Here is an 18,160-nt window from a genome sequence, read left to right as displayed (position 1 = left end):
CTGCTACATGTTCACAATCCTCAATATCAGCATCTTCCAGAGTAATACCACGGCTTGCTGAAACAACTTTGCAAGGGACTTTTAAATTCACCGGTTTCCACCAAAAGATTTCTACCCTTTTCCAAACTTGTAAGCCCCATGGCCATTTAAGATTAATTGAGTTACCTGGTGGAGATAATAAAGCATAAAAATCTTGCTAGGAAGTGTGATTGAGCCTGCTGGTGCCTCAATTGAGCTAATTAGACCAATTTCCAAGCGGCAAGGGGATATTAAGTATGTTGGACATCATGTCGGCCGGAATGCAGAGGCTAATTCCATGAACCTATAGGAGAACATCCATTCCCATTTGATACAAGTAGGCCATAAAGAAAGAGTAATAGTGCTGCCTTTGCCAACGTTCCATATGAATTGATGTTGTACCATCTATTTGCAAGTTTCATAAAAAGATTATTTATTTGCAATCTTCATACGAAATGTGCCAACGAGAAAATATTTACGAGTCTTGAGTGGGTTACTAATTATTTTAACGCCTATGTTTAAGTTCCAAAAAAAGATTGAGAAAACATGATTCTTTCATCTTTCTGGATGAATTATTTATTATTTGTTCGAATTTTAAAATATCTTTATAAAGTTCTATGCGAACCTTTAGCAAAAAAAAAAAAATAGCTATTACTCCACCAAAACTTTTGAAATCATTATTTTAAGCAATATGGCTATTGCTCCGCAGAGACTTTTGTTGAATTTTTAACCGAAGAAGGCCCATTATCTTTTAACTTGGTCTTCATGTCGAACCTGTCTAGAGAAAAGGTTGGTTGATATTGAACAAAAAAATAGTGATAGATAATTGACAACGACAAAGTGAATTTTAGGACAAAATCACATGCACGGAATTTGCATTGAATTCGGAGGCTGAATTGGAGGTCTCGAATAGATGGGTTCAGAGGCATATACGGAACAAGATTAAGATATATCACGATGTATTGTACTAAAGTTTGACTATGGTGAAGGATTGCATTGGATAGGCTACTATCTATACCCATTTTATTTTTATTTCGGAGTGAAGCAAAATAGATAGATTTTTTAAAAAATTAAATTTTTTTATAATTTTTTATCATAAAAATAAACATTAGTATTTTATATGACATCATATTAAATAAAATAAGGGTTGAAATCATAGTAATTTTTGTAAGTTAGATAAAATTATCCAATCAACAAATAAAATTTTCATCAATAATAAAAATACTATTTTAAAAAGTTAAATGTTTTTAAATAAAAAATATTTAATAAAAAAATAAATAAGTATTATAATATTGAATTTTTTATTTTTTTTAGATATGGAGCAACTATGGTAAAGATTAAGAAGAAAATTTGTAAAAAATTATATATCTAGATTGGATTTTATAATTATTTGTGCCCGGTTCCGATCCGTTGAGCGGGCTTTTACCATTGCCCGGCCCCTACCAGGGCTGCTGGAATGGGGATACACGGCAAGGTGAAAATTGTAATTTTGGAGCCGAACCAGAAAAACCCTAGAAAACTTTCTATAAAACCTCACACCACCTCCTTCAGCATGCGGCGTCGCAGATCCTGTTCCCTCCAAGATGTCGAAGCGAGGTAAGGCCTCTCTCCCGACCTTCCACCCGGCTAAGTTTTTTATCTCCTTTTCTTCCATCTTTTGCGATCTGTTCAGGGTTTCACGATCCGATTCTTTTAGCCACATGAATCGGCGATCAGATCTTGTTTGTCTGGTCAAAGATGACTACAGAACAAGTCTGATATTTGCGGGACAAATGTGTCCAATTTGGGGCTATTGTAAGGCTCGATCCTTCGTCGAATCAATCTATTCTATGTTTTTTTCGCTCAAATTTTGATCTGTTGCATTCCACCTTTCTCGTGAAAAGTTTTTGTTTGGCTTGATTTTTTAGATATTATCTTATCCAGTTGAAAGTCCTAGAATCGTTTCTTATTAGAAAGATTAATTTTTTCAGATTTTACTATGTTATTTGGATCCTCATGGGAGGTTAGTTACCGTCAAGACTGTTAGGTTTCTATTGGTTTATGATTTGTTGGATGGATATTAGCATTCTACGCAGTGAAAGCTGTAATCTTGTATTTTCTAATTCCGTTTTCAAGTTTCTATTAAGCCAAAAGGATTTATTTTTGAATATATCCGTTTTATATTCATGAATTGCAATTGTTTATTTTTGGTGTATGTTTTATGTTAGAATTCAGTTATTGTTGTATTTCTCCGATTTATCTTTGCTGTTGCAATTCATAGGACGAGGAGGTTCTGCCGGAAATAAATTCCGGATGTCACTGGGTCTCCCAGTGGCAGCGACGGTCAACTGTGCAGACAACACAGGCGCGAAGAACCTCTATATAATCTCTGTTAAGGGAATTAAGGGCCGCCTCAACCGTCTTCCCTCTGCTTGTGTTGGGGACATGGTGATGGCCACTGTCAAGAAAGGGAAGCCTGATCTCAGAAAAAAGGTCATGCCTGCTGTCATTGTGAGGCAGCGGAAGCCATGGCGCAGAAAGGATGGCGTCTATATGTACTTTGAAGGTATCTCTTTCATTGTCAACTCTGCTTGTATCAACTCTGATTGTATTCTTTTGATGATGATACTCTAATAATTGTATCTAGTAATGCTTTTTCCCCCCTCACTGCATCTGTTATCATTAGCACCCCATGGATCTGATAGTCGATACTGTAGTTTTGGTGGCATGCAATTTTCTTGTTAAGAAAACTCATCTAGTTCACTAAAAGTTGCTTTGATTGTGTCAATATTACCAGAAATTAGTGGTGAGCAATGCTATCGCACAACTGCTATTGGAACTCTTTCAGTTGTTTTGATAGACATGACTGTCTGTTATTTATTTCAAGTATGCTACCACCTATGTGTTTGTATTCGGCACAATACAATTTTATATTGGCCTTGTGTTATTTAACAGAAATCGTGAATGCTTGTAGCTGATACTATCAAATCATTTATTGTTTTGGTGTTTGAGAATGTGAATGTTTCCCGCATATTGTTGAATCATTTGTTATTTCCATCAAAGCATTAGAGAGTTTTTTTCCTTTTTTGTACTACATCCTTTTGCTTTCTGCTATTACAAGAGAGTTTTGATCAATGTAATGGTGACGGAGAGATTTTTCTGGGTGAAAATCTCCTCAACTTGGTGGGAGCAAACCAATCATGTTTGTATATTCCTAAGTAAACGTCACATAGAAAGTCCTTGGGTGTTGATGGTTCTTCTTGAAAGTTCAATCCTTCCAGGAAAGCTCCTCCACCTGAAGGCGGTCTCATATTCCAACTCCTGTAGGAGCAGCATTGCTGCCATGACCTTTTGGGATTGGCCATGAGACAGACATACACATTTTTCTTTCGGCCTTTTTATTTAAACTTAGCATCAGGGTAAAACTGTGTTGTTTCAAACCCAACTGTCTCTTTCCACAATGAATGTGTAATGTCAAGTTTGACGAAGGGGATTTCTCTGGGTGGAAGTCTCCTTAACTTGCTGGAGCAAACCAATCATATATTTGTATATTCCCAAGTAAACGTCATACAGAAAGTCCGCGGGTGTTGATGGTTCTTCGTGAAAGTTCAAATCCTTCCAAGAAGATCTTCCACCTGAAGGTAGTCTCATATTCCATCGCCTGGAGTAGCAGCGTTGTTGCAATTACCTTTTGGGACTGGCCATGAGACAAACATACACTTTTTTTCTTTTGGTTTTTTTATTTAAACTAATCATCAGTGTAGATGTATCTTGTACTTTACCTGGTGGCCTCTTTCCACGAGGAATGGGTAATGTCAAGTGCGATGAAAGTGATTCTTCTAGGTGAAGATCTCCTAAACTTGAAGGAGCAAACCGATCATGTTTGAATATTTCTTAGTAAATACTAGACAGGAAGTCCTTGGGTGTTGATGGTTCCTCTTGGAAGTTTCGATCCTTCCAGGAAGTTCTTCCGCTTGAAGGCACTTTCATATTCATTGCCTGGAGGAGCATTGTTTGCTGCCATTACCTTTGGGGACTGGCCATGTAACACACATGCACCTTTTTCTTTTGGTTTTTTAATTAAAGAAAAATATGAGACAGTTTTTTAATCAAGACGCCTTTTCCCCCTATCCTTTTTACTTGCCTCATGCTATGGAGAATGTTTAATGTCACAGGTAACTGATGATTTTTTTTGGTTAATAGTCTGCTTAACTTGTTGGAGCAAACCAATAATGTCTGTGTATCCTATGTAGCTTTATATACAAGGTTGTTGGGCATTGATGGTTCTTCCTGTCTGGCAATAGTCTCATTCCTCTCCTGGAATTGCCTTTCTGGACTTGCCATGAAAATCCCATACTTTTTCTGTCCTTCGATCATAGAAAAATTATTTGCAAATTACATAGTTCTTTTCTATCTTGCTGTGCATGTAAGATTATTAATGGCAGTGGGTGTAGATAGCTTTGTTGCGTCAGGCTAAGTATGTTATGGTCATACAACTAGGAATGATTGTTCAGGTTAATGGGCACTCAAACATCTTTGATGCATGGTGTTCCATTGGTGTTTACAGTGTTTGGTTGCCTGTTCTCCGTAGTGCCACAAATGCTTGTGATTATCATTAATATTTCAGGAATCGGAAGTGCATATTGCATTTCTTTGCTTTTCCATTGTGTTAGTGGATAAATCTGATGTAGTTTATTTTAAACTTTTCGTTTCCCTTTGATGATCGTTCTCTAGTCTCTATACTCCATCTGCAGTCTGTTTTTGTTATTGTGCATTTGTTATCTAACATGAACCCAACCCTACACAGCATTTCACTTCAGTGATCTTTTTCAATTATCAGCAAAATCTCCTTTAAGAGTCACTTTCTCTCTATCAAAAAAAAACAGGAACTTGTATAGCAATATGAGTAGCGTCACTGGTATTTTATTTTTTTTTCCCACGCACTATGTCATAACAGCATTCAAAATCTTGCCTATCGCCTGCAGTAAGAGTTTGTCTTGTAGGTGATCACATTCTGCAACTGCTTCCCATAACAATTTTGAAGTTGCTTCTCATACTGGAAGAGTGGCATCCATCGGGTCATTTCTTGATGAGAAGCACACATTTAACTTGGCCGGTATTAAACAGCATGATGCTTTTTATTGTTGCATTTTGTTATCTGTCTCCTGGTAAATGTTGAATTAAAGAAGCATGCATATGCTGGCTGTTTTACTTGACTGGTACCGAGCACTTTGAAGATTTCATGCTTGTATGTTGTGTCCGCTGCTGCACACATATGCCCATTAGCTAGATATTGTGATATCCATCATGATAGTTGCTTTTAGTTGCATCACTTGAGAACTAACCACATTAGATTATCAATCGTCAATCTGTCACCCATAGGAGAATTGTGGTTATGTAGTTACAGCTACTTTTAATCATATTGCTCTAATTGTGGCTATTCTTGTTTTTTAATGTTATTGGATACTGTTCAGAATGAATCTCTTGCACCATTTGTGTTAGATGCTCTTGTGCATCAAAGCAATCAAATTTCTAATATTTTGTTTGATTGCCAATCATGTAGATAACGCTGGAGTAATTGTTAATCCAAAGGGGGAAATGAAAGGTACAAAAATTCATCTAATATAATTATGTTGTTCTCTCCCTCTGTCTCTCTGTCTCTCTCTCTCTCTTTAGGATGTTGTTCTAACCACTGACCTGATTCCTGTTGATGCCACCGTACTGTGTAGACTCTGCAATATCGTTATCCTCACAATTATATTTAGCTGAAAAGTTATTATTGTTGTTGTGGATTTGCAGGTTCTGCCATCACAGGACCTATTGGGAAGGAATGTGCTGATCTGTGGCCCAGGATTGCCAGTGCAGCCAATGCTATTGTGTAGCGCTGAGGCTAGCTATATTAATTATGTAGTTCTTTGGCTTGATTGTTATGAAAAGAATTTAAGTTGGCCGTCCCGACTGCTCCTAGAGGGAATTTCTTTTACTACCGTTGCTTTGACCAAGGGACGGCTTGTCTTAACTGAGACTCTGCGTTCTGTGTTCCCATCGGAATCGCCCGTTATAGATAAGTTGGCATTACAGGATAATGGGCTTGTGATTGGGTGAATGATATGTTTGTTGATCCTCTAACAAGTAATCTCCGATTCATTCCAGGATAATGGGCTTGTGTTTGGTTGAATGATATGTTTGTTGATCCTCTAACAAGTTATCTCCGATTCTGATTACATGAATGATATGTTTTGAGTTGCTTTTAAATGGATGGAATGCAAGTGCCCTAATTTTTTATATTCTCGCAAAAGCTTGAACGGATCGTAAATCTCGAATTTTTTCCCCATTCGTTTGGCGGAATCTTTCTCTTTTTATTTAAAAAAGAAAAGAATAATAAGAATGAGACGACCGCTTCCCTTTGGGGCGGTGGAAGCCTCATCATCATGTGGACATCAGCGTGCTCTCTCTTCCTCGGAACGACGCTCCCTCTGCACCGCGGCTCTCGCGGGATTCCCGAAGGCCGCGCGCTCCCCCGCGCTAGGATGTCTTCTTCATCCTCCGCCGCCACGGATCCCCTCGCCGCCGTCGGCCGCCTCCTCTGGGGACGTTCCCTCCCGCCGGGGCCCCTCGTCTCCACCGTCCGATTCACCTGGTCCGCCGCCTGGCACCTCATGATGCGCCAGCTCGCCCCCTCCGACCCCGCTGGATCCTACTCCCGCCCCCCCGGTGCCTTTGGCTCCGTCCCCGACCGCTACCGCCGGAACCCTAGCACCGCCCGCCTCCACCTTTACGTCGCCCTCCCCTGCCCTTGGGCCCACCGCACCCTCATCGTCCGCGCCCTCAGAAACCTCGAGCCCCAAATCCCCGTGTCCGTCGCCGCCCCCGGCTTCGACGGCTCCTGGGAGTTTCCCGGCGGTGGGGGGATCGACGGCCGAGATCTGATCCCGGGGCCGGACCGGGCGAACGGGCGGCGGACGCTGAGGGAGGTCTACGGGATGAGGAGAGGGGGGTACGATGGGAGGGCGACCGTGCCGATGCTGTGGGATGTGGAGAGTAGGGAGGTGGTCTGCAACGAGAGCTACGACATCATCGACTTCTTCAATTCCGCCGCGTTCGATGGCTCCTCCAGCTTGGACCTGTCGCCGCCGGAGCTCAAGAGAGAGATCGAAGAATGGAATCGGGTTATTTACTCCAATGTCAACAATGGAGTCTATAGGTAAATCTTCTCTCTCTCTGCGGATGGTCTGTTAATCATCTTACGCTTTATAATCTAATAATTTTCTCGAGGACGCTAGCGGACTGACGTTTTTTCTTTTTTTTTTTTCTTCGTGAATTTCTAGAATAGCAGCTCGTATCAAATTATAGGTTGCTACATATGAAATGCACGTTTCATTATGGAAATGCCTATAACTCTTTGGGAAAGAATGATGTAGCTGTCCATACAAAAAAAGAATGATGAAAAGAACTCTTGAATTTAGACGACAATAAAGTAGCAAGGGTAGACATAATTTGGTAAAACTGGTTAGATGCTTGCTGTATATATTAACACGCTGGCCATTCTGAGGGAAAGTTGATGTCAAATTGGCTGTGATCACCTAATGCTGCTCGAACTTTAAAAATCACGTGAAGGGGGTTTCACTGGTGCAGATTGATATTCAGATGTCAAGGACTGAATGCTACAAAATGAAAGTTTACCTCCGATATATGAGATTGAAAGCCACGAACTATACTTGACCTCTCTTTTGCAGATGTGGATTCGCGCAGAGCCAAGAGGCCTATGATGTTGCAGTCAATGAGTTATTCACGACACTGGATATGCTCGAATCTCATTTGTCAGCTTCTCGTTACCTTTGTGGAGATGTATTGACTTTAGCTGATGTCTGCCTTTTTACTACTTTGATACGTTTTGACCTCGTGTATAATGTTCTCTTCAAATGCACCAAGAAGAAGCTGCTTGAATACCACAATCTTCATGGTTATACACGCGACATCTATCAGATTCCAAAGGTGGCAGAAACTTGCAATTTAGAGGCTATAATGGAGGGATACTATCAGACATTATTCCCGCTAAATCCTGGTAACATTCGGCCTGTCATGCCTTCTGCTTGCGAGAATCAGTCCCTGTCTGAACCGCATGATAGAGAATCATTGTCTTCGAATGGCAAACATAGGCAGATCCATGTTTCAGAATAATTGCATGCCTTACAGTGGAAACATTTTGGTTAGGTAAGCCCACTAACTATCAATTTAAGCTGATGTTCCAATTGCCTGATTAGCAGAAGTAATGAAATTTGTTTTTGCAGCATCATTTCCTACAGCTAAGCTTCAGCTGACTGGTGGACACAAGCAAAACCATTCCAACTGATCAAACACATTTGTGTGATCTAAGCTGAAGGCAACAAGTTAATGAGAGATGAATATGGCAGTCTTTCTTCATCATTGCTTCATCAAAACCTCACTTGGATGCTCACCTTTTTGTTTATTTACAACAGGTGACTTGGCCTGTCTTTCTATATTCATTTGCTGGGCATCCAAGGCTCAGAACTTCACCGCAGAAATTATTGGACTGCTAGCACGCCCTGATAGATGCCTGGTGGTGAGAATGGAAGTGCCTGTAGGCGGACCATAGTAGTTTCGCTGAGCCAAGTAACAGTTTTATTACATTAAACTTAGTTTTGTATCAACTTATATGAGTTCCAACAGTGAAAGGGATGCTACTCTTCAAATAAATAACAGGTGCAAAAATGCAAAATAAGTATCATGAATCGAGTTCCAAGCAAGTATGCTCGTCACCAATTTACTTCAGTATGCTGTGAAAGCCGTGAAAAGTGTTCCCACAGCCAAGGTGGTTTGCAAATTCTTGCTACTAATCTAGCAGGTTTGAGTTCTTTCTAGAAATATGATCATCTATTCCCCTTGTAATATTCTTGATGACCATGTTTCACATATATGGCCGAGTAACTATAAAAACTGCAACAAAGAAAGCTGCGCACAATCAAGATTCAATTTTGAATCTCCACCCACACTGACATCCATGTTTTTTGTTTGTTTTTTAGAGATAACTGGATAGGGTCTGGAGTTCTCATTTAATCTGTTGATTTAATAAATTTTAAATCAATATAAGCCAACTATCCAAATCTCGGTGACTTTACCGACTGAACTTGGCAGCAACATTCTTGGGCACAACTTTTGTTTGAGTTACCTCCTTACCATGAACCATTTTATGGTCTGATTGGCTGCAATAAAACGAAGAGTAGACAGTTATTTTCTTCTCAGGAAAAGTAAATTAATTTTCCTTTTAATCTTCTATCTGCTTGGTTTGCTAGAGAATTCGACAATTTAATTGAGCAAAAGATCACCACCTATACTTTGAAGAAGCTATATTCTTATATTAAATAGGAAAACTTATTTTTTTGCTTGGCTTAATAGAAAACTTGCTAAGCAAAGAGCGAATATTTATCCCTTTGAAAATATTAAACTTTTTTTCTATTTTTTTGACACTTCATCTGAAAAAAAATAAAAAGTGACATTTTTTAAGCACGACTTTTTTTTTTCCGGCAAAGCAATCAGAAAGCCTTTTTTTTTTTTTTTTGAAGGTGGAATCAAGTTTTTTACCTGCTGCCATCAGCAACAGAATAGACCATTGCCCTTTCAACCCATCCTGTCCCTCCCCTTTTAAACCGGCATGCAGAGCTCGTTCCTCAAACTTTTCCTGTCCAAAGCCCGTGTGGCACGAGTACTACGTCTTGAGTAGCCCCGAGAACAAAAGTTTCTCGTGCTAAAATAAATCAACTTGGAACCTAACGTCGACTGATAGAAGTCAGGACCAAAACAGTCGTCCTATGTCTCATCGCAGAACAAGAACTGGTGCTTCTCATCTTGCAAAAAGCCTTTGTAGGACTAGGAAACTCATCAAAGATGCCATGAAAATCATTGCAGCTATTTCAGAGCAGGTAGCACACCTCCTATGTCTGCCTACCACCTCACTGTCAACCAGAACTCACCCATGGTAACCATAATCAGCGCCTGCTTCCTAAGACAAATATAATCTGCACCTGCTCTTTGGCTATTGTTGGTAGAGGAAGGATATTGGTTGATACATGAATGTGTTTTTTTTTTTTTATGAGATGATTATGATATTTGTTATTGCATAAAACATAACACACATAAATGCAGCATGCACTAATGTGTTTTTCACATCTTAATAGCCGCTGCACTGATGTTGACACGTTGGGGCAATCCCTGTATCATATGAACATTAACTCACCTATTTGGTTACCCATCCAAAATTTGGGGAAAACATATAAGTTGTTTTGAAATGGTGCCTCATAATCCATAAAAAAGCAGTCTGGTAAAGCGTCCAGAACTTTTAAATACAAACCTTGTGAACACATGCCATCTACAAGAGGTAACCAATCATTTTTGACCAGGTAACAAGTGAAAATCCTCAAGATTACCTGTGCAGCTTCATAAAGCAACTTCTAGCTGGCAGTCTTCCTCCACCTGAAATTCTCTGGAAGATCATTTCGAGACTAATGCTCTAGCTCTGGTTTCTGAGACAATACATGATAGTTTAGCACGAAGCAAGATTTGTAAAAAGTGAAATTCAAGGAGGTCATGTCCAGCCATTATGTCTTAAGAAGTCAGAGATCTTTTAGTGGTTCTAGGAAGAAAGAAACACATACTGGTGCGCTTCATGTCTCGGCACAACCTACTTCCACATCGACATTGAAATGCCTTGATTGGGTGGTCATGATCATCAAAATCAATACCGTAATCCTGCAACCAAACCATGCCAAATGAACAACTTCTAGTAAAGTGGAACACATATTGTTGAATATGGCAAAAGACAACCCTGGGACACCACTCCCACCTCATAGATTAATCTGTGCCGAAGTTAATGTGTACACTTACAGAACATAACCACGTCTTGTATTTTAATCAGTTATGATTCCAAATATCTTGTGCTTAATGGTTAAAATTCCACACAGGAGTGAATGGAGTTGCTTACAGAAACAAATTCTACAACTTTTAGACTCAAATAAGCACTTCCTTATGATGAAAAGAAAATAAGTATTTGTAATTGCTCCACATAAAGCGCCTCTCATGTAAGTCAAAAGGCTGCTTTTAGGATAATTTACAGAAACTAGTTTAGGACTTAAGCTTAAATGAAGCAACCACTTTAAAAAACAGAAACGAAAAGACGCAGAGTTTGCATCATTTAATAACCGACAAACCGGATGTCCAAATGTCTTAGGTAAACTTGAATTTAGTCTGCTCATCATAGACTCAATCCGAAGTTAAATATGATTTTGTGGGTCTTTTGGTAGTCCATAATTTAGATGAATCTCAACAAAGTTGGGATTGAGTCTCCCAAAACTAGCAGGCTGCCAACTGGTTGAGTTGTAAAGTCCGATGTTGGATACCAGTCACCCAGGTTTCATCCTGCCCTAACCCCAGTTTTGGGTGGGCTTCCTTCAGCACTATTTCTTAAATAGGAAAAAAAAAGAGAAAGAAACAAACAAAAAAGAAAGAGAGAGATACCAACAACGTTAGATCCAACCCCACTAAATCACAAAGAATTAGAATGTGCTACCACATTAATGGTTACCGCATATCAAAAAATTAAACAAGGGCCTTCCTTTAAACCAATTCCACTGAAAGTTCTAAATTAGAAGTCATTTTGAAGAAGCGGAAGCAATATTGCACATGCCACGGACACCAACTGAACATGGTAATGACTACTACTCAAAAACCTGAGCTACTGCATCAAACGCAAAATCACAAGATAATTTGCTGAACAATGGGGTCATTTTGAAATAATGCAATAGGTTCACCTTCTTATCACAATTGTCTCCAAAACACGCTTTTAGCCATCAATTCTGAAAGGGCCCTCATATTCAATTCCATTCCAAATGTTGCACATTCTGCTTTCTCTATTCTACTTGTACTAATTATGATATAAGAAAAATGCAAAAGGTTCTACATAAGAATGAATAGACACATGCTCATTGTAGATGACCATGATTGGCCAAGACTAAGCGAGTTTCAACTGATACAATCTGATAAATTCTACCCCATTGAGTCCAAATAGAGTCGGCCCAGTTAAATTTAAGTTGACTTCCTGGGTTGTATTTATCAACTTCTTCAGACCAAGTGAATAAGCAAGTCCAGAAAGTCAGCATATTACTTCCATCCACCATAGGAGGGGGCAAACACGCACAACTACTTTACCAAAAGTTAGCAGAAAATGAGAAAAAAAAAAGATCACATTATAAGATGCATTGACATGCTTGATGCGTTCATGTAATACAGATAAGATTCCGTTAAAAAACATGACAATGAAGCATGGTGTAGTTGCAAATAAACAATGAACCAAAGCTCAAAAATCCTGCACTTCATATATTAGATGGAAAACAACATTTGCCATATCACTAATATGAGCATCAGTCACAGCAAGGGCGCTTACCCATGTCAGTTCCTCTAAAGCTTCTATTTTCCTAGTTGTGAAAAAGGCAAGCTGCACATCACAATAAACAGGAAGATATGAGTCCAATATGCACAACACTTTGGTGCTACTTCAGAATATAAAAGCACACACATAAATTCTGCTTTAGTTTATGTTGCGCACATGATAATAGTGATGGTCTGGCGTCTCCACTTCAACCGGAACTTCAACCAAATTTGCATCAAAGCATCTAGAATGAAACAAAGAATTCTAGATGATTAAATTCCAAAACTTTGTAGCAGTTGCAATATAGGGTGCATAGGCCAAAACTTTACAGATGTGTGAAGAATGCGTGGAACCAATTATATCTACATGGCATAACCATGACCATACTCCAATGGTTTGCAAGAAACATGAGAAATTATAACATAATGAAAAAAACAACGGAGACAACATTGGAGAACTCTTGGCAACAGATAAAGCAGGTACATCAAAGGTCACTTTGTGTCAAATGGACTTCAAAGAATATAAAGGGAGTAGATAAAAAGTTCATTTCTCCTACCATAAGATGAACCAGTGAATATTCCCATGAGGAAAGGTTGTAGATGAGTCACTCAGACACACACACACACGGAGTCAGGAAAAGTGGTTCTAAATATTTTGATGAAATTCATGAAAAGCTTTTATAGTGAACTTGGCCATTAAGAACTTTTACCTTAATCATTGATATAGTTTTCACAGCAAAGGAAACCCTTTTGTCCCAGGTGCAAGTGCATAGATCTTTCGGAGTGTCCACATGGTATGCCAAAAGTCGGGTGACAAACATACCAAGACACTCTCAGGTCTCACCATCCAAAGCTTCAACACACTACGAACCTCATTTTCAGTAAGTTGTGGTTCAGAAAGTTCCAAGTGGTTATTTCTCTAGATTTAGTTACAAAATCTAAGCTCAACACATAACTTTCATATCTAAAGCCAACGCACACATGTAAAATTAATGCACAATCGACAACTTCAAAAACCAATTGACATCATGTTTGGATTTATACCAAAATGCATTATTTTTGAATGTGAAATTAGTGCATGATCAACAACTCCAAGGACTTGAAAAAAAATCGACATCATGCAGATCTACCTACAGGTAAATACATTATCCTAATAATACAAATTAATACAAGTGTTGCTGGTCATAAGAGCCTTTTTCTTTTAGACCATTCGAACCGCCAATGCTTCCTAGCAACCTAGAGACCAATAAGCCATAAAGCTTCAAGACAGTGAAGAAGCAAGAGTCAAATATAAAAGGCCATCCTAGTGTGCGAGGCTCTTGCCATTGCAGGAGGTCTAGAGGGTTTGATGGACGCAGCCTTACCAAACAATTTTCGTAGCAGGAGTCAAAATACACTATAATAAGACTTTTTCCATGATAACTGGTGGTGATATAGGGTCAGGATATATTGGTGTTTTAATTATAATATATATTATAATTAAAGCAACAACATATCATGATCATATATCACCACGAGATATCAAGAAAAAATTCTTTTAAAGTACATTACCTATGGTTAATAAACCGTGCAACATTCCCATAAAATGTTGCATCCAAACACAGGGCTTCTTCATCCTTCAAGACCCCTTCTGAACCCCAATCAGCATCAAGTAGCACTGGGTAGGTATGCTTCGCATTGCCCGTTGTTTGCATTGTGCGATCATATAGTTCCATGTTTGTCAAAATCTCCCCAACATATTCACACACAAAAGCACCTCTAGGTAATTCGTCAAGCGTGCGCAATCCCCACCCCTTTCCTTCGGCAGTAAAAAACACCTGGAACACAAACACACCACAACAAAAAAAATAGCTGCAATTTAGAGAAGATAGAGTAGTTTCATAGGATGTAGGCATACTAAAACATGAAAAAATTCTATGGTATCTGCAAACTCCAAAATCACTATAATATTATTCACTCACATAAGGGAGGGGACTGACCTGCAAATTGCTTGTTATGCCTCGCTGCACCACACGATTTCCACATTGCTTACTGCACCCACATTTACTCCAGCACTCCTTGACAAATTTTCTGACCAGATGACCCTTGCATGGATCAGGCATAACTTCATTCTTGGACCTTTCAATGGGACAATGTTTACAAATAAAATGGTGATGCTTTTGTGGATCACGGTTCATCGAAATACACTCATCCAGAAATTTCTTCTTAAGCAAGCCATCTGATGTATAGGCAAATTCGCCTCCAGTTTCTCGTGCACAGGCACAAGGTATTGCTGCAGCCACACAATCACCAAAACAATCTGCACAACAGTCTTCATCACCAATTCTAGCAAGCGAAACATCAACAAATGCATTCTGGTAAACAATATTCCTTGGTATGTACTGAAAAGATGATGGGTACTTCTCACTGCTGAATTCATTTACTACTGAGATTCTTACTCTTTCTTCACCTTTTGTTATGTCATTGACATCATGAAGTGGCCTAATATCACCAAGCGCAAGTTGTGGCTGCCGAACAACCACCAGGCTGTGAGGCATGATATCTGAAGCTTCTGGAACTTTGTGCCGCTCTATTTTCTTGCTTCTCCCACTTTCATTATTTTCACAAAGGTTCTGATTTGGACAAATACCATTCATGGTTGGGAACCCTGAACCCTCTGGTGTCATCATATTCGGCGAAGCACTAGAAGAGCATGGCATGCCACCAAATATGTCCTGCACACCAGATTTTTTCAATGATTCCAGTGCAGGAGTAATCTTTACAAAGTTTTCCTGTTTATCTTCAGCAGATTCAGAACCCAACTCCAAAGCACATTGACACACTTCTTTCATGACATTCATAAGAGAAAAGTCAGGTTGTAGAATCTTATAGGACTTTAGACATCTATCCTCTACCATTTTAAAAATAGCTTCTAGGCTTGGCATGTGGAAATCTTGACGATCAGGACTGCAGCTCAATGAAAGTTTCACTTCTCCTGAGGCTGAGGAAGCTATATCAATGCTGGGAGAAGATGCTTCCTGAACACTTACAAGCTCAGATGTTTTCCCATTTTCAGGTGCAGCAACTGGAAGTCGTTCTTTTCCATGACCCCTATCATCATGCTGTACTGCAGGGGCTTCAGCCACATTTGCTTGCGAAATAGGGGCATTCATCATAGAATCTTCTTGGCTAGTCTCATCTTGATCAGTTAAAAAAAGGCCAATCAAACTCAATTAGAAATGAGTCAGTGATGAAGAATAATCAATGCAATAGTAAGATGCATAGTTCTCCTATGATCCTGAATCAGCAAATATAAATAGAACTTCTGATCAGCTAAAGAAAGGTAATCCGATCTGAAACTTCATTGGTAAAAATCCCATTGAAAAGCATTTTCACTGGTTGTGACAAACCACACGAGCTGAAAAATACATATGAAACACTAACACTGCCATTGCCTTTAATATCTTGCATAGGGAGGGTGTATCAACATATTGTTAACCCCCTGCATGGACTAGCAAAAAAGCAAAATCAAGTCACAGGGCGTTTCATGTCAGCTTGTGCAGTCAGGTCAGCTAATCCGCCTGGATCATATAATTCAATAATGAAAAAAATGTCATTATGTAACCCAACCACACATTTTGGACTTATGGTAGTCGCTGAGTCCTATTTTATTCTTTAGGGAAAAAAACTTTTGAACAAGAAACAGCCCATCTCAAGAGTTGCACTTGCAAGTGCACAAACTTACAAGTATATCAGTAAAAAACAACCTCCAGATCTGCATAAATTTGAATTAATATATAAAAAAACACCAAGAAGAAAGATATACCTTCGTTTTCAGCAGGAATTGGGTTCGAAATTGGGGGAGAGGGATATATCATTGCAATAGGAGTCTCAAACCCTACAGAATCATCATCATATGGCTCATCTTTCGGCCTGATAAAAGCAATACAATGGTCAGCCGTGTCATTCTTCTGCAGAACCTCAGTGCCCGGTTCAATCTTTGGTTCTTTGAAATGGACAGCATTTCCTGGATTATCATGTGCTGGCTGTCTACCTAATCGATAGGTCTTCACAGGTGAACCGGAATCAGCTTGCACGGGACCAGCTTGATGACCTTGAGAGGACACTCTTGTTTCTCTGCAATTTATTTGAGGTGAAATTGGTCCACCTCTTTCAGACGTATAAGAAGGTTGAGATGATATGTCCTCAGTCACTTCCTGTCTTAAAGAAGGTTGAGGTGATATAGGTTGAACTGGCTTGCTTCTAAGATTACTTTGAGAAGAACAAAGCTCTGCTCTTCTCCGTTCAGGATGTATTTCTGGCGAAGCATATGCTTCTAACTTTTGTCTTTTCAGCGAACTTTCACCGGTCACATCGGAATGATATATAGGTGGTGATAGCTGGTCATCCTCTTGTCTAATCCTTAGATTCGTTCTGTAAGGCTCAGGCTCATCACTTGCCAAAACATCATTGTTCCTACCACTTAAGTCCTGATTCAATTCAACATTACTTTTTAACATTACATATCATGATAAAAACTAAGTCGACACAAAAGCAAAAGAAGGGCCATACATCGTCAATCATTTTGTTCTTCGGAGCAGCATCCTGAAAAGATAAAATCAATTTAAAAACGCCATCAAAAAAACAAGACAGAACCCACTACATCAGAGTTGAAACTCATGCAGATAATAAAATATGCACCTTAGATTCCTGAGCATCAAGTATGGCATCCGCAAGAACTCTATAATTTTCGGCTTCAATGTATTCCCAGTTGTTATCATACACCTTGAGAAGATTTTTCAGCACAGGCTTCGCTATATGCATCGGAAACCCAATGGCTTTCATTGCCTTCAATGCTGCGAGTGCTCTTTCAGGAATCGGGGCCATTTTTAAATCAGCGCTATCAGAACCTCAAACAAGAAGCCCAAATTTGGCAATGCCGCAACGTAATCCACCAACAGGAAACATATTCAAGAAGGAGATCAGAAATCATAGCTTCTACGAGATTAAACCATGCAGATGCAAGATTCGACTTCAAAGACGCGATAAATCAAGATAAAAGTAAAAATTCTTCGATCGGACCATAGAGATATGGGATAAGGGGATACAGATACAAGAAAAGAAGCAGGAACCCTAGCGGGAGACCTGAAGCATGTAATAACTTAGCGAGGAAAAGGGAATCGAGATCTGGGGACGTCTGCAATTTACCTCGAGCGATTCGAACCGGGAACAAAGAAGAGCCTGCGATTCTTGAAGCGATTTCGCTCGAGAAACCCTAGGGCGAGCTCGAAACGGTCTCCTTAACCTCGATCCCAAGGGAATCTTTTCCGCATTTGCATCCTATTCAGAGATCGATCGAGGGTTAGGGTTTAGGAGAAGAGGGCTCCAAGCCCCCCTCAACCGCGCGGCCGTGTTCTCTCTCTGCACCCTGGGGGAGAGGGAGAGTGTCGCGAACGAGGGAGGGAAAAAGAGGACGAGTTACGTGTCGCCCTTCGATTCTATTGCCTCGCGGGTTTGGTTTAAGTAGCTGCTTCGCGGCTCCAGATTCCGGAACATTCTCGAGGTTTATTAGTTATTTTCTCTACCTTTAATTGTTCCTCAAGAGCATCAGAACCGCTCCCGCAACCACGCTGACTTCCGGACGCTTGCATAAAAGATTCCCATGCGGGGACTATTTTGCTGCTAATATTGCCTCTGAAAAGCCCCAACAACAAGCATTAGAAAAAAAAAAAAAATTCTTCAT

At 39.6% G+C, this 18,160-nt stretch overlaps 3 protein-coding genes and 1 non-coding gene across 8 annotated transcripts; 3 read left to right on the top strand and 1 right to left on the bottom strand.

Annotated features, from left to right (window-relative positions):
• The first annotated feature begins 1,441 nt into the window (after positions 1–1,441).
• LOC103711848 (60S ribosomal protein L23) lies at positions 1,442–6,193 on the top strand. The gene is made up of 4 exons (XM_008798152.4): positions 1,442–1,614; positions 2,279–2,563; positions 5,561–5,602; positions 5,797–6,193. The coding sequence occupies exons 1-4, from the start codon at positions 1,602–1,604 to the stop codon at positions 5,877–5,879; spliced, it is 423 nt and encodes a 140-aa protein (XP_008796374.1). The 5' UTR covers positions 1,442–1,601; the 3' UTR covers positions 5,880–6,193.
• Positions 5,041–5,173, top strand: LOC113463034. Its single transcript, XR_003386604.1, has one exon. It is a non-coding gene; the product is annotated as a small nucleolar RNA snoR137 (small nucleolar RNA).
• Positions 6,194–6,237: 44 nt separating the features above from the next.
• Positions 6,238–8,765, top strand: LOC103711849 (glutathionyl-hydroquinone reductase YqjG). Of its 2 annotated transcripts, XR_604851.4 has the most exons (4): positions 6,238–7,201; positions 7,734–8,211; positions 8,289–8,387; positions 8,478–8,765. XR_604851.4 is itself a non-coding variant. In XM_008798153.4 (3 exons), exons 1-2 carry the CDS (start codon positions 6,429–6,431, stop codon positions 8,176–8,178), a joined length of 1,218 nt encoding a protein of 405 aa, XP_008796375.3. In that variant the 5' UTR covers positions 6,238–6,428; the 3' UTR covers positions 8,179–8,211; positions 8,289–8,765. The 2 variants fall into 2 exon arrangements, 1 of the variants encoding a protein (XP_008796375.3); XM_008798153.4 differs by having other exon boundaries at positions 8,289–8,765.
• A 1,450-nt stretch (positions 8,766–10,215) lies between these two features.
• Positions 10,216–17,893, bottom strand: LOC103711851 (probable inactive histone-lysine N-methyltransferase SUVR2). Of its 4 annotated transcripts, none has more exons than XM_039114978.1 (10): positions 17,626–17,893; positions 17,119–17,388; positions 16,990–17,022; positions 16,244–16,907; positions 14,418–15,616; positions 13,990–14,255; positions 12,617–12,683; positions 12,455–12,505; positions 10,671–10,764; positions 10,216–10,538 (listed from the first exon to the last, which is right to left on the bottom strand). In XM_039114978.1, the coding sequence occupies exons 2-10, from the start codon at positions 17,302–17,304 to the stop codon at positions 10,507–10,509; spliced, it is 2,592 nt and encodes an 863-aa protein (XP_038970906.1). In that variant the 5' UTR covers positions 17,305–17,388; positions 17,626–17,893; the 3' UTR covers positions 10,216–10,506. The 4 variants fall into 4 exon arrangements, 3 of the variants coding, with proteins under 3 accessions (XP_038970906.1, XP_008796378.2, XP_008796377.2); XM_008798156.4 differs by having other exon boundaries at positions 17,119–17,317; XM_008798155.4 differs by lacking the exon at positions 17,626–17,893 and having other exon boundaries at positions 17,119–17,619.
• Between the last annotated feature and the right edge of the window lie 267 nt (positions 17,894–18,160).

Source organism: Phoenix dactylifera, chromosome 17 (genome assembly GCF_009389715.1).
Source record: "Phoenix dactylifera cultivar Barhee BC4 chromosome 17, palm_55x_up_171113_PBpolish2nd_filt_p, whole genome shotgun sequence".
In the NCBI taxonomy this organism is placed as follows: domain Eukaryota; kingdom Viridiplantae; phylum Streptophyta; class Magnoliopsida; order Arecales; family Arecaceae; genus Phoenix; species Phoenix dactylifera.
The sequence above is the reverse complement of the archived record's forward strand: the minus strand, read 5'-3'. Positions and strand labels throughout refer to the sequence as shown.

Excerpts from the sequence above, each read along its gene's own strand:
- LOC103711848 (XM_008798152.4), top strand. Across the intron at positions 2,564-5,560 it reads CGTCTATATGTACTTTGAAG|ATAACGCTGGAGTAATTGTT; the intron begins GTATCTCTTTCA and ends CCAATCATGTAG. Across the intron at positions 5,603-5,796 it reads TCCAAAGGGGGAAATGAAAG|GTTCTGCCATCACAGGACCT; the intron begins GTACAAAAATTC and ends GTGGATTTGCAG.
- LOC103711849 (XM_008798153.4), top strand. The coding sequence starts at position 6,429 with ATGTGGACATCAGCGTGCTCTCTCTTCCTCGGAACGACGCTCCCTCTG. Across the intron at positions 7,202-7,733 it reads GTCAACAATGGAGTCTATAG|ATGTGGATTCGCGCAGAGCC; the intron begins GTAAATCTTCTC and ends TCTCTTTTGCAG.
- LOC103711851 (XM_039114978.1), bottom strand. The coding sequence starts at position 17,304 with ATGGCCCCGATTCCTGAAAGAGCACTCGCAGCATTGAAGGCAATGAAA. Across the intron at positions 15,617-16,243 it reads AATTCCTGCTGAAAACGAAG|ATGAGACTAGCCAAGAAGAT; the intron begins GTATATCTTTCT and ends TAACTGATCAAG. Across the intron at positions 10,765-12,454 it reads CTTTAGAGGAACTGACATGG|GATTACGGTATTGATTTTGA; the intron begins GTAAGCGCCCTT and ends GTTTGGTTGCAG.